At 37.2% G+C, this 13,818-nt stretch overlaps 1 protein-coding gene across 1 annotated transcript in view; it reads left to right on the top strand.

Moving 5' to 3' along the window:
* Plxdc2 (plexin domain containing 2) overlaps nucleotides 1-13,818 on the top strand; it is a 425,675-nt gene that overhangs the window by 379,572 nt on the left and 32,285 nt on the right. The window contains exon 13 of the mRNA XM_005386938.2: nucleotides 9,386-9,546. Within this exon, the coding sequence (XP_005386995.1) occupies nucleotides 9,386-9,546 (161 nt within the window). The remainder of the gene's footprint in view (nucleotides 1-9,385; nucleotides 9,547-13,818) is intronic.

Raw genomic sequence — 13,818 nt, 5'->3', positions numbered from 1 at the left:
TGCTCTGCATTTATCCAAGCAAAGATATAATCCCAAAATTATCTTGCACAGGAATATATGAGGAAAATATATTCAGAGCTGTCAAAAAACTAAACAGTTGAAATGTTCATCAACAGTAGAATAAATAAATTGATTATACTTATGCAATGAGCTACCATTCAGCAGAAAATAGAATTAACTAGTGACACAGATTCATCTTAAAGGCGTTGTAAAGCAAAAGAGGCCAGGCACATCAGAGTGGATGGCAGTGTGATTTAATTTATATGAAAGTCAAGTAAAAGCAGAACTGATCTGCAGTAATAGAAATCAGCCCAGTGGTTGCCTGTGTGCGTGACTTGGTAAGGGTTAGCTGGGGAGGGGAAGGAGACAAGAACATTGCACATCTTGATTTCTATGATAGCCCCTTAGGTTTATACAGTTATTTAAAATTTGTTAAATTGAAGACTTAAATCTAGTCCCATCTAGTCCCAGGATACAAATTTTACATTGATTAAAAACAGGAAAGAGAAAAAAAGATGTTTTGGTTTTTTTTTTTTTTTTTTTTCCGGTACTGGGAATCGAACTCACGACCTTGCGCTTGTCAGGCAGGCGCTGTGCCGCTGAGCTAAACCCCCAGCCCCTATGTTTTGATATGCTTGTCACACACCAGATATAGATTCTTAACAATTCCCATCTATAAGTTCTTTCAGATTTCTTGAAATTCAACAGTAGGGCAAAGAGGTTTCTTAGTGACCCAGCTTCTGTAACTGGTAGGTCTGAAATAAGACACTTCTGATTATTTGATTCATACTTTGCTTCAGATTATTCCCAGAACCTTCCCATGTAGTTGCTAATAATGATGAATTTATCTAGCAATTATTGGGCTGTACCTTATATCCTAAGCAATCTTCCATGGGTTTGGCATGTTTAACTCATTAATATTCATAGCACCCTATGAAGAAAGTACTAGTGTAATCCTGTTTCACATAGGAAGTATCAGAAGCACAGGGGCTTAAGGAATTTCCCAGGATCACCTGGTTTGAAGGAAGAGAATTGTCTGTCTGGTGTCATCCTGCCAAGAGGGTTGCTTCTGATGCAGACTATTGACCCTGTATCCATTTGTGGGCCATTCTCTTCCTATTAAAGTGACCCAGTCTCTCGACAAACACAGGCAGCACCAACTTTGCCAGATCATACGCTTCTAAAGTCAGAAGTAGCTTTGCTGCTTTTCCAGGCCATTTGCCAACACTTTAAAAGAGTACTGTAGTCCCTGCAACTTCACCACCCAGAGGAGTGTTGTCTGCCTGCCCAGGTGAACTCTTCTGTGAAACTCAGTTCTTATCTACATTTAATACATGGAGTTTTATGGGTTTTTTGTTTTGTTTTGTTTTGTTTTTTTCCGGTACCGGAAACCGAACTCAGGACCTCGCGCTTGCCAGGCAGGCACTGTGCCGCTGAGCTAAATCCCCAGCCCCTAGCTTTATGTTTCAAGAGACTTGAAATTGCAGGGCCTAAGGGCGGACAGTGTGATAAGCACTATTTTGTAATAGCCTTCTTCCCCAGCAAGTTAACTGCTTCTATCTCTGTTTCAGGCACAATGTAGCCATGTTTTGTTGTTGCTGCTAGGTAGTGAAATATAAATGCCTTGAAAAACTAGTCTTCAGGGATTTCATTATTTTTTATTTCCAGCCTTGATATCTGTGGCACAATTTATTAATTCTAATAACACAAACTCAAATGAAATTCAAGGCTCTACCTAGCTATTGTGATTTTTTTTTCTCCCCACCAGAGTTTGTCACCATAAGATACAGACAGCACCCATATAAAATCCCACTCATTGTTCCTGCTTAGGCATCATAGTAGATATCAAACCACAGCACACAACAGGATTGCATGGTAGGGAAGCACATCGAGGACTGGTTTTAATCCTGAGCCACAGACATGGAGCCAAATTAGTAACTCCAGCATTTAAGTTAATCCTTGCTTTCTATGGAGACTCAAAGCTTGTCATGAATTTTAAGGATAAACACAGGCACCAATGAACTTGAGATTGGTTTAATATCCTGCAGTTTTCAAAAGAAGTTATTTGCTGATAACATGGAAGGGTTGACTTTGCCTAGATAATTCACTGGACCTCAGCAGCTGGAGTTTTACTATTCAGATAGGGGCTTCAGGTTCTGTCTCCCATATCCCAGCAACTACATAGGACAGCATGTTACCCCAGGGTGGCCATGCAACACACGCATGTGAAACTGACCTTTCCATTAAAGGAAAAATATCATTTACGAAGATGCTGTTGCTCTTACTCAGCCTGACCTTATTCTGCAGAGAGGGACTGGATTTCCTATTTCCATGAATATTTTCAAATGGCTTCACATTGCCCTGGTAATATAGCCATTAGTGAGAGGAATGAGTAATCAATAAAATAATAATTAGTATTAACAACAGTATTACCAACAGTAATAAAAGTCAATATAATAAAGCTTAGTAATGAATAGACTAGCAATTAGTATGAGCAAACCTTCCATTGAGGGCTTGCTACATTTTAGGCCAACACCTTATAGGCATGATCTCATGTCTTCCTGACTATCATGAGGTTACGCCAATTTTACAGGTGAGAAGACAAGCTTATCCCTTAGTTTGGGCAGTGTGTGTCCTGATACTATTCCTGGAAGCCTCAAAAGTTCATGTTCATTGAGTCTTTCATACTGGTAAGAAACAGCACAAGGAGCATACATTTTTCTCCTGCTACAGAACTGCATGTGGAATCTAGGGCTTGCAATGTCCAAGTGCCTTAACCACCAAGCTACATTCCCAACCCTGGAAAGGATTCTTATTCCACAGTCCAGAAGCCTGATGTATTGGTAGGGTGGCAAATATTCATTATGGTCCTCCCAGATAATGCATATAAATGATCTATTTTAGCACAGATAACTTCATTCTTGAATGGATGGTATTCAATGGTGTAAGGAGTCAGTCTGTTCTGCACCAGCAGGACTTGAAAGTACTCTTTCAAACTTATTTTTGGTGTTCTCTAGTCAGTGTGAATATAATCTTTTGGAAAATTCTACTAAATATTTTTTTGTACCTAAAAATCTTAATGTCTTAACCATGCAAGGTCTTGGCAGGTGCTAGAAAAAAAAATCTACAAAACTCTTCAGTTCTACAGTTAGCTGAAAAATTGATAAAAGATTTATTTTCTATGCACAGTTTTCTAGATGTAGTGTTTTTTTTTTTCAAAAATAATTCTTAAATGTATTTGAAATAGGAAAGATAATTCGGTACAAAAACTGTTAGGAAAAATTTTGAAGGCTGGGCTTTCTGCAATCTTGATTTCTATAGAGGTATTTGCAGACTATTACAATGAATAGCACAGATACACACCAGAAATGAAAAACAATAATGGGCTTTTCCAGTAATTTATATTTGGTCTCCAAATAGTTATAAATCCATAAATCTACTCTTTTAGATGCTTATACACAAACACACATAAAAGCACCAATCACTTAATGAGGCTAGAAGCAGGCTATCATTTGGTGACTGCTAGCCCAAATTCTTCATTTGGATGAAATCAAACATCTTTTAAATATGATTGCACAGAAATTTTGTTTAGCTTTATTTTTCAAAGAGAATAGGTAACGGATTATCGTGAAAAAAATTGTTATAGTCTAAGCTCTTTCAGCCCAAATATTTTATATGTTGCCCTGAATGAAATTTCACAGCTTCCCTATAGTAGCACAGGTTGAAAAATAATGAAAACATTGGGCCAGCTGCCTCTGCCAGATATTGTTCTCACCATACATAACGCACTTAAATGTGTTTTGCGCACCTATTTTCATATCTTTTCAAAATACCCAACTCTTTCCAATGGCAGTGTCACCATGTGAATTACAAATGTAAAGTTGCAGTGGTCCATACTGTGAATTAGGTATTCTGGATATAATAGCTTCAAAGCCACCTAATATCTAAACAATGCTGACAGGCTTGTTAACATACAGAAAATAATAACACCCCAGCTGGGAAAATGGAAGAACTAAAAGAATGGTGAAAAATTAGAAAATAAATAAAACACCAGGGGAAACTCTGAATGGGGTCAAGTTCATGATTATATACACAGAAAGTAAAAGAGCTAAGAGAGAATTCATGAGTCACAAAATCAGATCAGTTACAAGGGAAACTTCTAAGGGGAAAATCAATTTAGTTAAAACTTTCATCACTGGATTTTCTTTTGTTACATGCTTTAGCTTATTAATGGCTTAGATAATATTCCATTGGGAAAGTTGTGTGCCTGTGTGTTTTTAATCCAAAGCAGAACACTAGCATTTCAAGCGTTTATAGTTTAACTTCATTCTGAGGCCTCAAAAAGAACACTTTGGCATCAGCTGTATAAGATTTATGGATTTTGAGTAAATTTGTACTAGACTTTGCCCAACCCCTGAGACTCTCAGTTCCCTAAAGGACATTAATACATTATGGAATTTATGGGCTGTAAGGCTTTACTTTAAGACCAGGAGAGTTAGTCTAAAGTGAATAAAAGGAGCATTTCTATTTTAGTTTTACTTTATTCCTGCACAATAGTGATTGACAAGATTTAATAACAGAGATCATTTTTGCAATGTATTAAAATCTTTTACTGTCTTACAGAGGTAAGCTTCTAAGTACACAGTATCAATCCTATATGCATGTAAACACTAGGAGAAAAGTTATTTTAAAAAAAGTGTTCAAAATTAAGTGCTACATTTTGCAGAAACATTTTAAGTTTTCTTTCGTTTTATCTTTTTTCTCCAATTTCCTTGTTCCTTTCATCTTTCTTCTATCGTACATTCACTCACAAGTTTTCTATGGAATATAGCAAATTATACACATTGACATAAGGTTTTGAGTATTTTCTACCATGCGCTGAAGGTCTTTTATAAATTTGTGATTTTCACTGTTACAATAGCTAAAACTTACCCAACAACAGCAGACTGTTGTGAGAGATGTAGTAGTTATTACAGGCCTCTGTGTCTAAATACTGACCTTCATTTTGTAAAGTATTAAAAGTCACCAACAATATATAGCTTGCTCAGTGGATCAGATGAGCATGTATCATCTTTAATATTATTGATTTTTTTCTACTTAGTGTTTAAATTATGTCTTAAACAGCGTGCCAAAAAGGCATTTTGTGTAGTTTTAAAAATCTATTTCCATGCTTTCCTTGGAGAAATATTTATTATGGTATCCTCTTCCTCTTGGTGATTAGTTTGCCTTCATATAGAATTTGAAGCTAAATAAAAACTAAAAGTTTTAATTCTTCTATATGTGTGAGGATAGTTGTTGGCCTTTGGACATGAATGAAAGAGCATAAGACATTTCTAAGAAAGTAGAACTAGATCCCTTCTGACCTTTTCTGAATATTCCATTAACTCCTAGTGGACCTTGATAAGCTGAATAAGAAGTCTGAACCTGAAGCAGGTGCAGAGTTTTCTTTGACCCACTTATCTCTGCTAATTTAAAAAAAAAAACATCAGTCAAGCCACAGAATGAGTTTTTCCAAAGCTGACATGTTAGTTTCTTGTCTTTTCTAAGGGAGTGGAATCGTATTATTTGATCAGTCTACACTTGCAGCAAATGAACTAAATTTTCATTATGAGTATTACTAAGCACTTGCTTACAGTCTCTACACTTCAATTTTGCATTTGAGGTGCTCTCAGTTTTTAACACAGAGGAACCCCTGCATTTTGTCCTCAAAGACCCATAAATACACAAAACCAAGACCATTTAACTGAGCAGCCTATTAAGCTAGAAACCAAATACACAGTGAAAGAATTTAAAATCAAAAACTGTTGATAGAGTACTTACTTTGCCTTTACATTCCACAACCTTTAATGCCATAATAATACCTGTTTCTGTGGATTTCTGAAGTTCCTAAAATACAGGAGCTTTTATTGTGTAGGAAATGACTAATTGTAGAGTCACTGCAGTAGCCGGCAAAACAGTGGTTAAACAATGTAGAAATAGAAAATGTGTTCAAAAATACACTTGCAATTTTGATCACTCCATTTAGATGAACACTCAGGAGCATTATAAGTACCAGTTTGTGATATATAGATACTCCTATATTATTTTAGAATTGAATTTGCTGCATTTCTCCTTAAATGATTTATTTTAATTATAACATCATAAAGTCATATGACACTCATAGATCTCTAAATGTTTAATTACTGATTAATATTATGTGAAAATCCATAAAAATTGTATATTGTATTAAAGTGATCATAAGCCAAGAATGTTATAAAATACTTGTTTGGTTAGTAAAAAATGAAATCATAAAAATTGCATTAAACATGACCAGGTGTCTTAACATTGGAAAGAGAAATAGAAAGAAGAGTTTCAAAAGGCAGGTGATATGACCAAATCCTTATTGGAAGTATGAGTAAGTGATAATGGTGAAGAGTAATTGCAACTTCATAAAAACACAGAGTGACATTTATCACATTAAAGGTGCAAATCCACCATTTTTTTTTTTATATTTTCCAAACTGGCAATCTAAGTCCCTAAATTCAAAGGTGATTTTAGTTCTGACAAATTCTCTTCAAACATGCCTTTTCTCTCCTTTTCCTTCCTGAACAGGACTGCCTTCTGCCTACTTCCTGCACACCAGGTTCCTATGGGTCACTTGGGAAGTGATAGCCTGAGGCCAACTCACAGTCCCTTGCCCTTCTTTTCCTTGGGCAAAAGAAGTGAAGCTAGGCTGAAACTTAGCCTGATGTATATGAAAGACTTCAAACCCCAAGAAATAGAACCAGGGGATGGATGGATGGATGGATGGATGGATGGATGGATGGATGGATGGATGGATGAATGGATGGATGGGTGGATGGATGAATGGATGGATGGATGGATGGGTGGATGGATGAATGGATGGATGGATGGGTGGATGGATGAATGGATGGATGGGTGGATGGACAGGGGGATGGATGAAAAGTGGGACAGAAAAATGGATAGAGAGATGGATGGAGAGAAAAAGAAGATGGATAACTGGGAAAATGGATGGTGGCAGGGCTGGATGAATTTTACCTCAGATTCAAAGAAACAGTCAAGGTTTCCCTATTTACTCAAGTAGATATTTTTGTAACATTTTCCCCCAAGCAACATTTTAAATTAATCCTATCTTCCCGTGAAAGTAATGTATCATGCTCTTGTAAAAAATAAAAAATAAGCCAAGTTCACGAGATGCAGTCATAGAAGCATACTTAAAAATGAGGCCAGTGTTTTAAAACCATGAATGTGAAGGGCAAAGACATAGTTTGTATAGTATCATGAACACGACAGTGTAATTTACTGTCATCTGTCCTCTATGAAAATATTAATAGTAATGTGATAGCTCAGCACTAACTAGTTCTTTTTACATGCCAAGTACTCTCCTAGACTTCTTAGGTATTAAATGTTGAGTACTCACAGCAGCTGTTGGGTGATTACTGTTATCAACCGCACTGCAGAGATAACTAAAAACCAGAGAGATGAAGTTACTCATTATAGTCTTATTTGACTTTTACTGAAGAAGTGGTAATTATGATAGCTATCACCCATTTCAACAGCCCTTAGTTTTCTTTCTTTTTATCTTTCTCCACCCACCCAACCCCCCATTTCCCAAAAACTGGTTTGAACTCTTCTCCCAGAGAAGCGACACAGCAGGACTCTGACAGGCACCATGCTAATTCTTTAACCATTTTTAAAATTAATTTTCCATTATGTGAAATTACCAGGGCCTTTTCAGAATTCTTTGCTAGAACCCATAGCATGAAATAAGATGAAATGGTACCTACAACTCACTGTATATTGAAGAAACATTTATAACAAGTTCAGAATACAGACTCTGAGGCCAGCCTGCTTGTGTTGAGCCCAGTCCCATATTAATAGTTAGCACATTGTTTCATTTCCCACTGTCCTGGTTTCATTATCTAAAAGGTCTGGTAAGAATGCCTACCTCACCTGTTGTGGATTTGTTGTTTGCAAACCAATACAAATATACCAGGCACATTGTAAACAAATTTTTATATATTACATACTCTTGAAATTTTATCTTATTTCACTAGTGAATTTCTGTTATATAAGGGGAAACTTTAGGAAGTTGAGAGTAAGATTTATTTTTTTAATTCATTAAACTTAACCATTTATTGTTAAATAAATTGATCATTTTTTGAGCATTGAATCCAGTGAAGAACTAGTGAATATCAGCAGTGAGTCTCAAGGAAAGGGTAGACAACAGCCATAGAAATGTAAAGGATGGGTGTGAGCGTGACGGTCCTGTTCCTTTGCTGTGTCTAGAATTCATGGGCATCTCGTATTCTGATAGGTAACACGTTTGCTTTTATTAATGAAAGGTGGAAATAACAGAAATCTGTACTTATTAAATGAGGGTTAATGGACAAAAAGTGCTTAACACAGAGGCAAGGCTAAAACAAATAAAGGGGTAAATTGTTAATAAAAGGATTGGGAACCACTGGTCTGAAATTCCTGAGTCTTAAGGAATTATCTAATGACTCAAAAATACCAGTCATACAGTGCACTAAGATACAGTTACCTGCTGCACCTAATTTAAGAAGATCTCTAAATGCCTGAGCAGTCCTCAAGGATTACAGAATCTTAGAACAAGAGAAGACTTTGGAGATTAGTTTTATTGGGTTGATTGACTTAGGGTTGGGTAGTTATTACTTTAGAAATTAAATTCCTTACTTTCCTAGCTCTACAAGTGTGCATTGTAGTGGGTAGCATCTCAGTAGAAGTTAGAGAAAATGATACCAGACTGTGGCATAGTGGAATATTTTCTTTCATATGTCTGGTTTTCCCTTTAGATAATGATAAAACTATTTGAGGGTCATTTAGCATCCATCTGTTCCATGTTTAAAGAGCACTTCGCTTTAAAGCAGATTTTGAAAGTTATTATTTCAGTTCACACGCAGACTTTCTGAAAATGCCTGAGTCTCTGTCTCCCACCAGAAGACACCTGATACTCTTCAATGCAAAATTTCCAAAGGAAAATGAAAGAGGAGCTTGCAAAAAAGTAATTAATTTTATAGGCAACTTTGTTAGTTTAATGAGTATGAATCAAAGTTAAATTTATTGTACAGTTAATTAGAGGCTGAGATTTCTCAGAGTACTTTTAGAATAAAGGCTATTAATTTTTTTTACTGAACTGGATATGAAAACACAATTGTAAATTTGCTCTTCCTCATTAATATGTAGAGTTCCCATTGCTCAAAAAACCTCTAAGATTGGTAACACAGACAAGAAAAGTTGAACAGCAGATCAAAAAGTGAAACAAAACAAGATTACTTTACTAAAAACATAAATTTCCCTCCAAGTGAAAATTCAAGCTTAAAATTCACCTACAAAGGCCCTGACAGCTGGAATGTTCTTTCAGCCTCAACAGATGACAGTGCAGCTGAGAAGAAAGGGGGGACCCTCCACGCTGGGCTCATTGTTGGAATCCTTATCCTGATCCTCATTGTAGCAGCAGCTATTCTGGTGACAGTCTACATGTATCACCATCCAACGTCAGCAGCCAGCATCTTCTTCATTGAGGTGAGTACTTAGGAGAGCCCTTGAAGTCCACGTCAGTGCATGAGCTGTGTCCACTTGTGAGAATCACCTGGATTTAATATTTAGCACATGCTTTGTCAGTTTCAGGCTGAGGATCTCACACACATGCGGCCTCGTGCATGCCTATTGGCAGATTGTTTTCATATGACAGGTTCAGTCCCCCTGCCCCTGAAGCTTTTAAAGAAACAAGCTATCCTTTTGACAGATCTAAAGGAAAGTAGAAACCACTCGCTTATGTCCTGTTAGACCAAGTATGTTAACCAGCTGTTCTCCTAATCCCAGGAGGAAGTTCAGCATATGTTGGGGGCCGAAGTACTTGACTTCCACCAGTTAATGAATAAATGCTAATTGAGTATTCATGTGCGTGATACAATATGGTGGGCTTGTTCTCAATACACTCACAAAAGGTGCAGGAAAAATACGATTTCACTACAAAATGATGTAAAAATAGGGTGGTGATGATGCTGTTTGCTTTTCTCATGTGTGTATATTACTATATTGCTATAGGAATGCACGTACATTACATACACAACAAAGAAGCACTATCTTGAATTGGTGTTCTGATTTCATGTACAAAATGTAGATTCAGTAGCAGTGCCAGGACCAAAGAGGTGTGGGACAGGGACTGTGTACAGGAGCCAGAGCTATGCCCAAACATCTAGAGGGCTGGAATTGGGGTGCCTAGAAACCACGGGATACAGTCAGTATGACCAAGTCATCCTCTGTCTCTCAAAAGGTTGGGCCTCCTGTGTTCCCTGTATGACATCTTAATGGGGACACCCCTCTTCCCACACCAAATCATGCCACTAATACTAGGGTAATAGTAAGGAAATCCCTGCAGAGTTTTAAACATAAGCATTCCATTCTAATTTCCTGTATAATGTGCAGAAAGGTTGCTTGGAATTTACTTTGCCGAGTAAGAAGTTCTAATGCCTTTTAAATTATAGAACTACAATTACCTTTGCCTTCTTAACAGGGGTTGGTGAATGCAATTGATTAAATAATGGCTTTAAAGTCCTGTCTGGCTTTCTTGAATAAAGTGAGTGCCCTCATGAACGCACTTGAGGCCTTTGCAGTCCAGATCTTTTGTATCATTTCAATATTTATCCCACTGCTCCCCAAACTGTAGTAGAAACTATGTCATTTCACTCTCAGCTCTGTTCTACCTGTGCCCTGAATGTTCCATGCCCTGAAGACACTGCTGACTTTATTTCCTTCACCAAAACACCCTCATTTGCACCTCAGTTGTTGAATTCCAGAGCCCAGTAGCCTTCAATACCATGTGCCCGCTAAGCTTCCCTAGTCCGTCTTCATCTCTGGACAGCGGGCACCTCGCTTTTACCTCTAAGTGACACACTTACACTGTTCTTTCACGCTGACCTTCCCATTTTGCATCACAGGTAAATCTGTGTGTAATGAATCCCACCATACATGACTCATTAAGTTAAAAAATCTTGATTAAACAATTTATGTTTTCTTCAAACAATAGGTATTCTATCAATATTTTATAAAACCAATGTAATAAGTATTCCAGCTAAGACACTTCACACTTGCAGTAAAATTTCATTTGAAGCCATGTTCCAGAAAGGACATCTTCCTTTAACACCACAGTTACTGAGAAATGGCCAGGCATTGCATTATTAACTTCTGTTAACAGGCTGTATTTTCATGGAACAAAGTGGACATGTTACCCGCCGTTATGAATACATTCCTCAAAGGGCTGGCAAGTGACAAGCTGAAAGTCTTAGTGACCTCAGCCAGACACTGGGCTGCTATCCCTGCTCTAAGGGCTCGTGTGTTTAAATCTTTTAGTCGCTGTGAAGTATAACTGATGATGATAATATCAGCAGCAAACTGCACAGTTCAAAGCACCGAACAAAAGCTAGTCCTTTAGTAAAAGCCATCTCTGTGTGTGCACAAAATGAGACTTCAAAATAATGCTACTTTATCTCATGCATTTGCCCTTTTGGATCTTTCTTATTGCTTAGTAATCAGAGCCTAAATGTCCGCGTGTGCACGGAGTACGCTTGTGTGTGTACCCCTGTATTTATAGAATGTTAGAGCTAGGATGAATCATAGAGGTACTAGGCCTATACCCTAATGACTCAGAATGGGGGAAGGACTTATTCATGTCACCCAATCCTTACAGCAGTAACTCCCACCTTCCCACCCTGGAATGAGGCAGAATCACTCTGTATATTTGCTACTCTTATCTGCTCTCTGCCTTTTTTCCTTCCCGTTGAGTCAACTCCTGAAATCCACTTAAATCACTACCTTCAGGACACCCCGCTGGGGCCACACAACTTTCAGGGCCTCAACAGCCTGTGTTTTGGAAGGTGATAATCACCACCTTACCAATATTAAAGCTAATGAATATTTCAGAATCAAAGCACATATCTACGAATGACCACATAGCTTAGATTTATGCCAGACTTATGCTTTTGAAGATCTTAAATTATTAATTAGATTAAAATTGTTGGTACATAAGAGATTGAGTATACCAAAAATTGTCCACATTGCCTTTTATTTTTCATGTTATTCTGCAGTCTAGTTTTTAAATGAAATTAATGTGGTTTTCCACTATGAAAATGATACCTCTCTATAGAAAGTGTAGGACAAAGCAGAAAATTAATATACTCCAAATATGCAGAAACAATTACTGTTAATATTTTAATTAATTTTCTTCTAGAATTTGTATATGCATATCTTGATGTTTACCAGTTTAATAAAATCATTGTGGTTTAATGATATGAATTCATATCATTGCAGGAGGAACTGATATTCTCTTTTGTCAAGTGGTATCTATTATGAACTTTTTGTAAACAAGATTTTAATAGCTATATACTATTCTATTCACCATTTATTCAGTAGTTTATATTGATGGTGATAAGTGGAAATTCTGAACATGAAAGGGCTTAACATGCTAGAAGTCAAAAACAACTTTTTCCACCTAATTTAAGATTATGTATTAGTTTCCTATTACTGCTATAACACACTGCCACAAACCTAGTAGTTTAAAAGAACACAAACATTATCTTACAGATCTGAAGCTTTAGGAGTCCAAAATCAGTCTCAACTCAGTCAAGGTATTAGCAAAGCTGGTTGATTCTGGAGCTCAGGGAAGAATCATTTCCTTACCAGTTTTAGCTTCCAGAGGTATGCACATTCCTTGGCTTGTGGTCTCCCCTCAGACCAGCCCAAACTCGTTTCTAGCATTATATCTTCTCCTAACTTGACCCTTCTGCCTGCTTGTGAGGCCCCTTGTGGCTACACTGGACCCACCAGAATACCAGGATAATCACCCCATCATGTAGTCTACAGAATGCCTTTTACCATGGGACAGAACATTGGCCGGCTTCGGAGATTAGGACGTGAACACTTCTGGGGACCATTTACTGTGTCAGCCACAGACCGCACCAAATGTAAGATGCAATACACACTACCAATAAAACTGTGACACAGCTTTATGATTCTAATGGAAGAGTCTATTTTTCTCTAATTTGTTATCTTCACTTCAGCGATGTCAAAATGTGACCCTATGTATCTTGCATATTTCATAATGAAATCCAGACTGCAAGAACCCTTGTATAAATTACCTTCTGTGTTAGACACTGAGAGTATTGTGATAAAATTCAATGTCTCTGCCTTCGTGGCTGTACCAGAGCTCACACAACCAATTTCCTTTGATAGAGCATTTTCCCCCAAATGGGCTTTTCCCATTTTTTTCCTATTATAATAGTCCCATTATGAGCACATAACTGGTAATGGCAAATCTTTATTAAATTCACTAGTAGAAGTGATTTACACTTATTACCTCATTCAAGTAATATAGATACTACTGTACCCCAAGCTCCATCTCCTAGGTAAGTAGAGGCACAGAATTGAAGTAACTTACTCAGCATCACTAAGTGACAAGTGGAACGACATTTTGAGCCAGGCTCTCCAACAGTAGGGGCCACACCCCTCACCTCTAGTCTGTGCCTCCTCTTTTTGAGTTAAGGATCATTCATCATATGCTGTAAGTAGAAATTTTAGATGATGTATATCTTGGGGTATACATTATGTTCTCACAATGTATTTCCCAAAGTAGAATCAAAGGAGAAAACAGTTTAAAAGAATTTGATAAATATTGCCAAAATTATTGCCCAGAGGTAAACACCCATTCATGGAGGTGCTATTATTGTCCATTTTGAGTGACAGTAATAATGATAGTCACTGATATCTATGTATTTTATTCTTGCAGAAAATATAGAC

This window comes from Chinchilla lanigera, unplaced genomic scaffold, assembly GCF_000276665.1.
Source record: "Chinchilla lanigera isolate Chin_1 unplaced genomic scaffold, ChiLan1.0 scaffold00028, whole genome shotgun sequence".
Classification (NCBI taxonomy): Eukaryota; Metazoa; Chordata; class Mammalia; order Rodentia; family Chinchillidae; genus Chinchilla; species Chinchilla lanigera.
The sequence above is the reverse complement of the archived record's forward strand: the minus strand, read 5'-3'. Positions and strand labels throughout refer to the sequence as shown.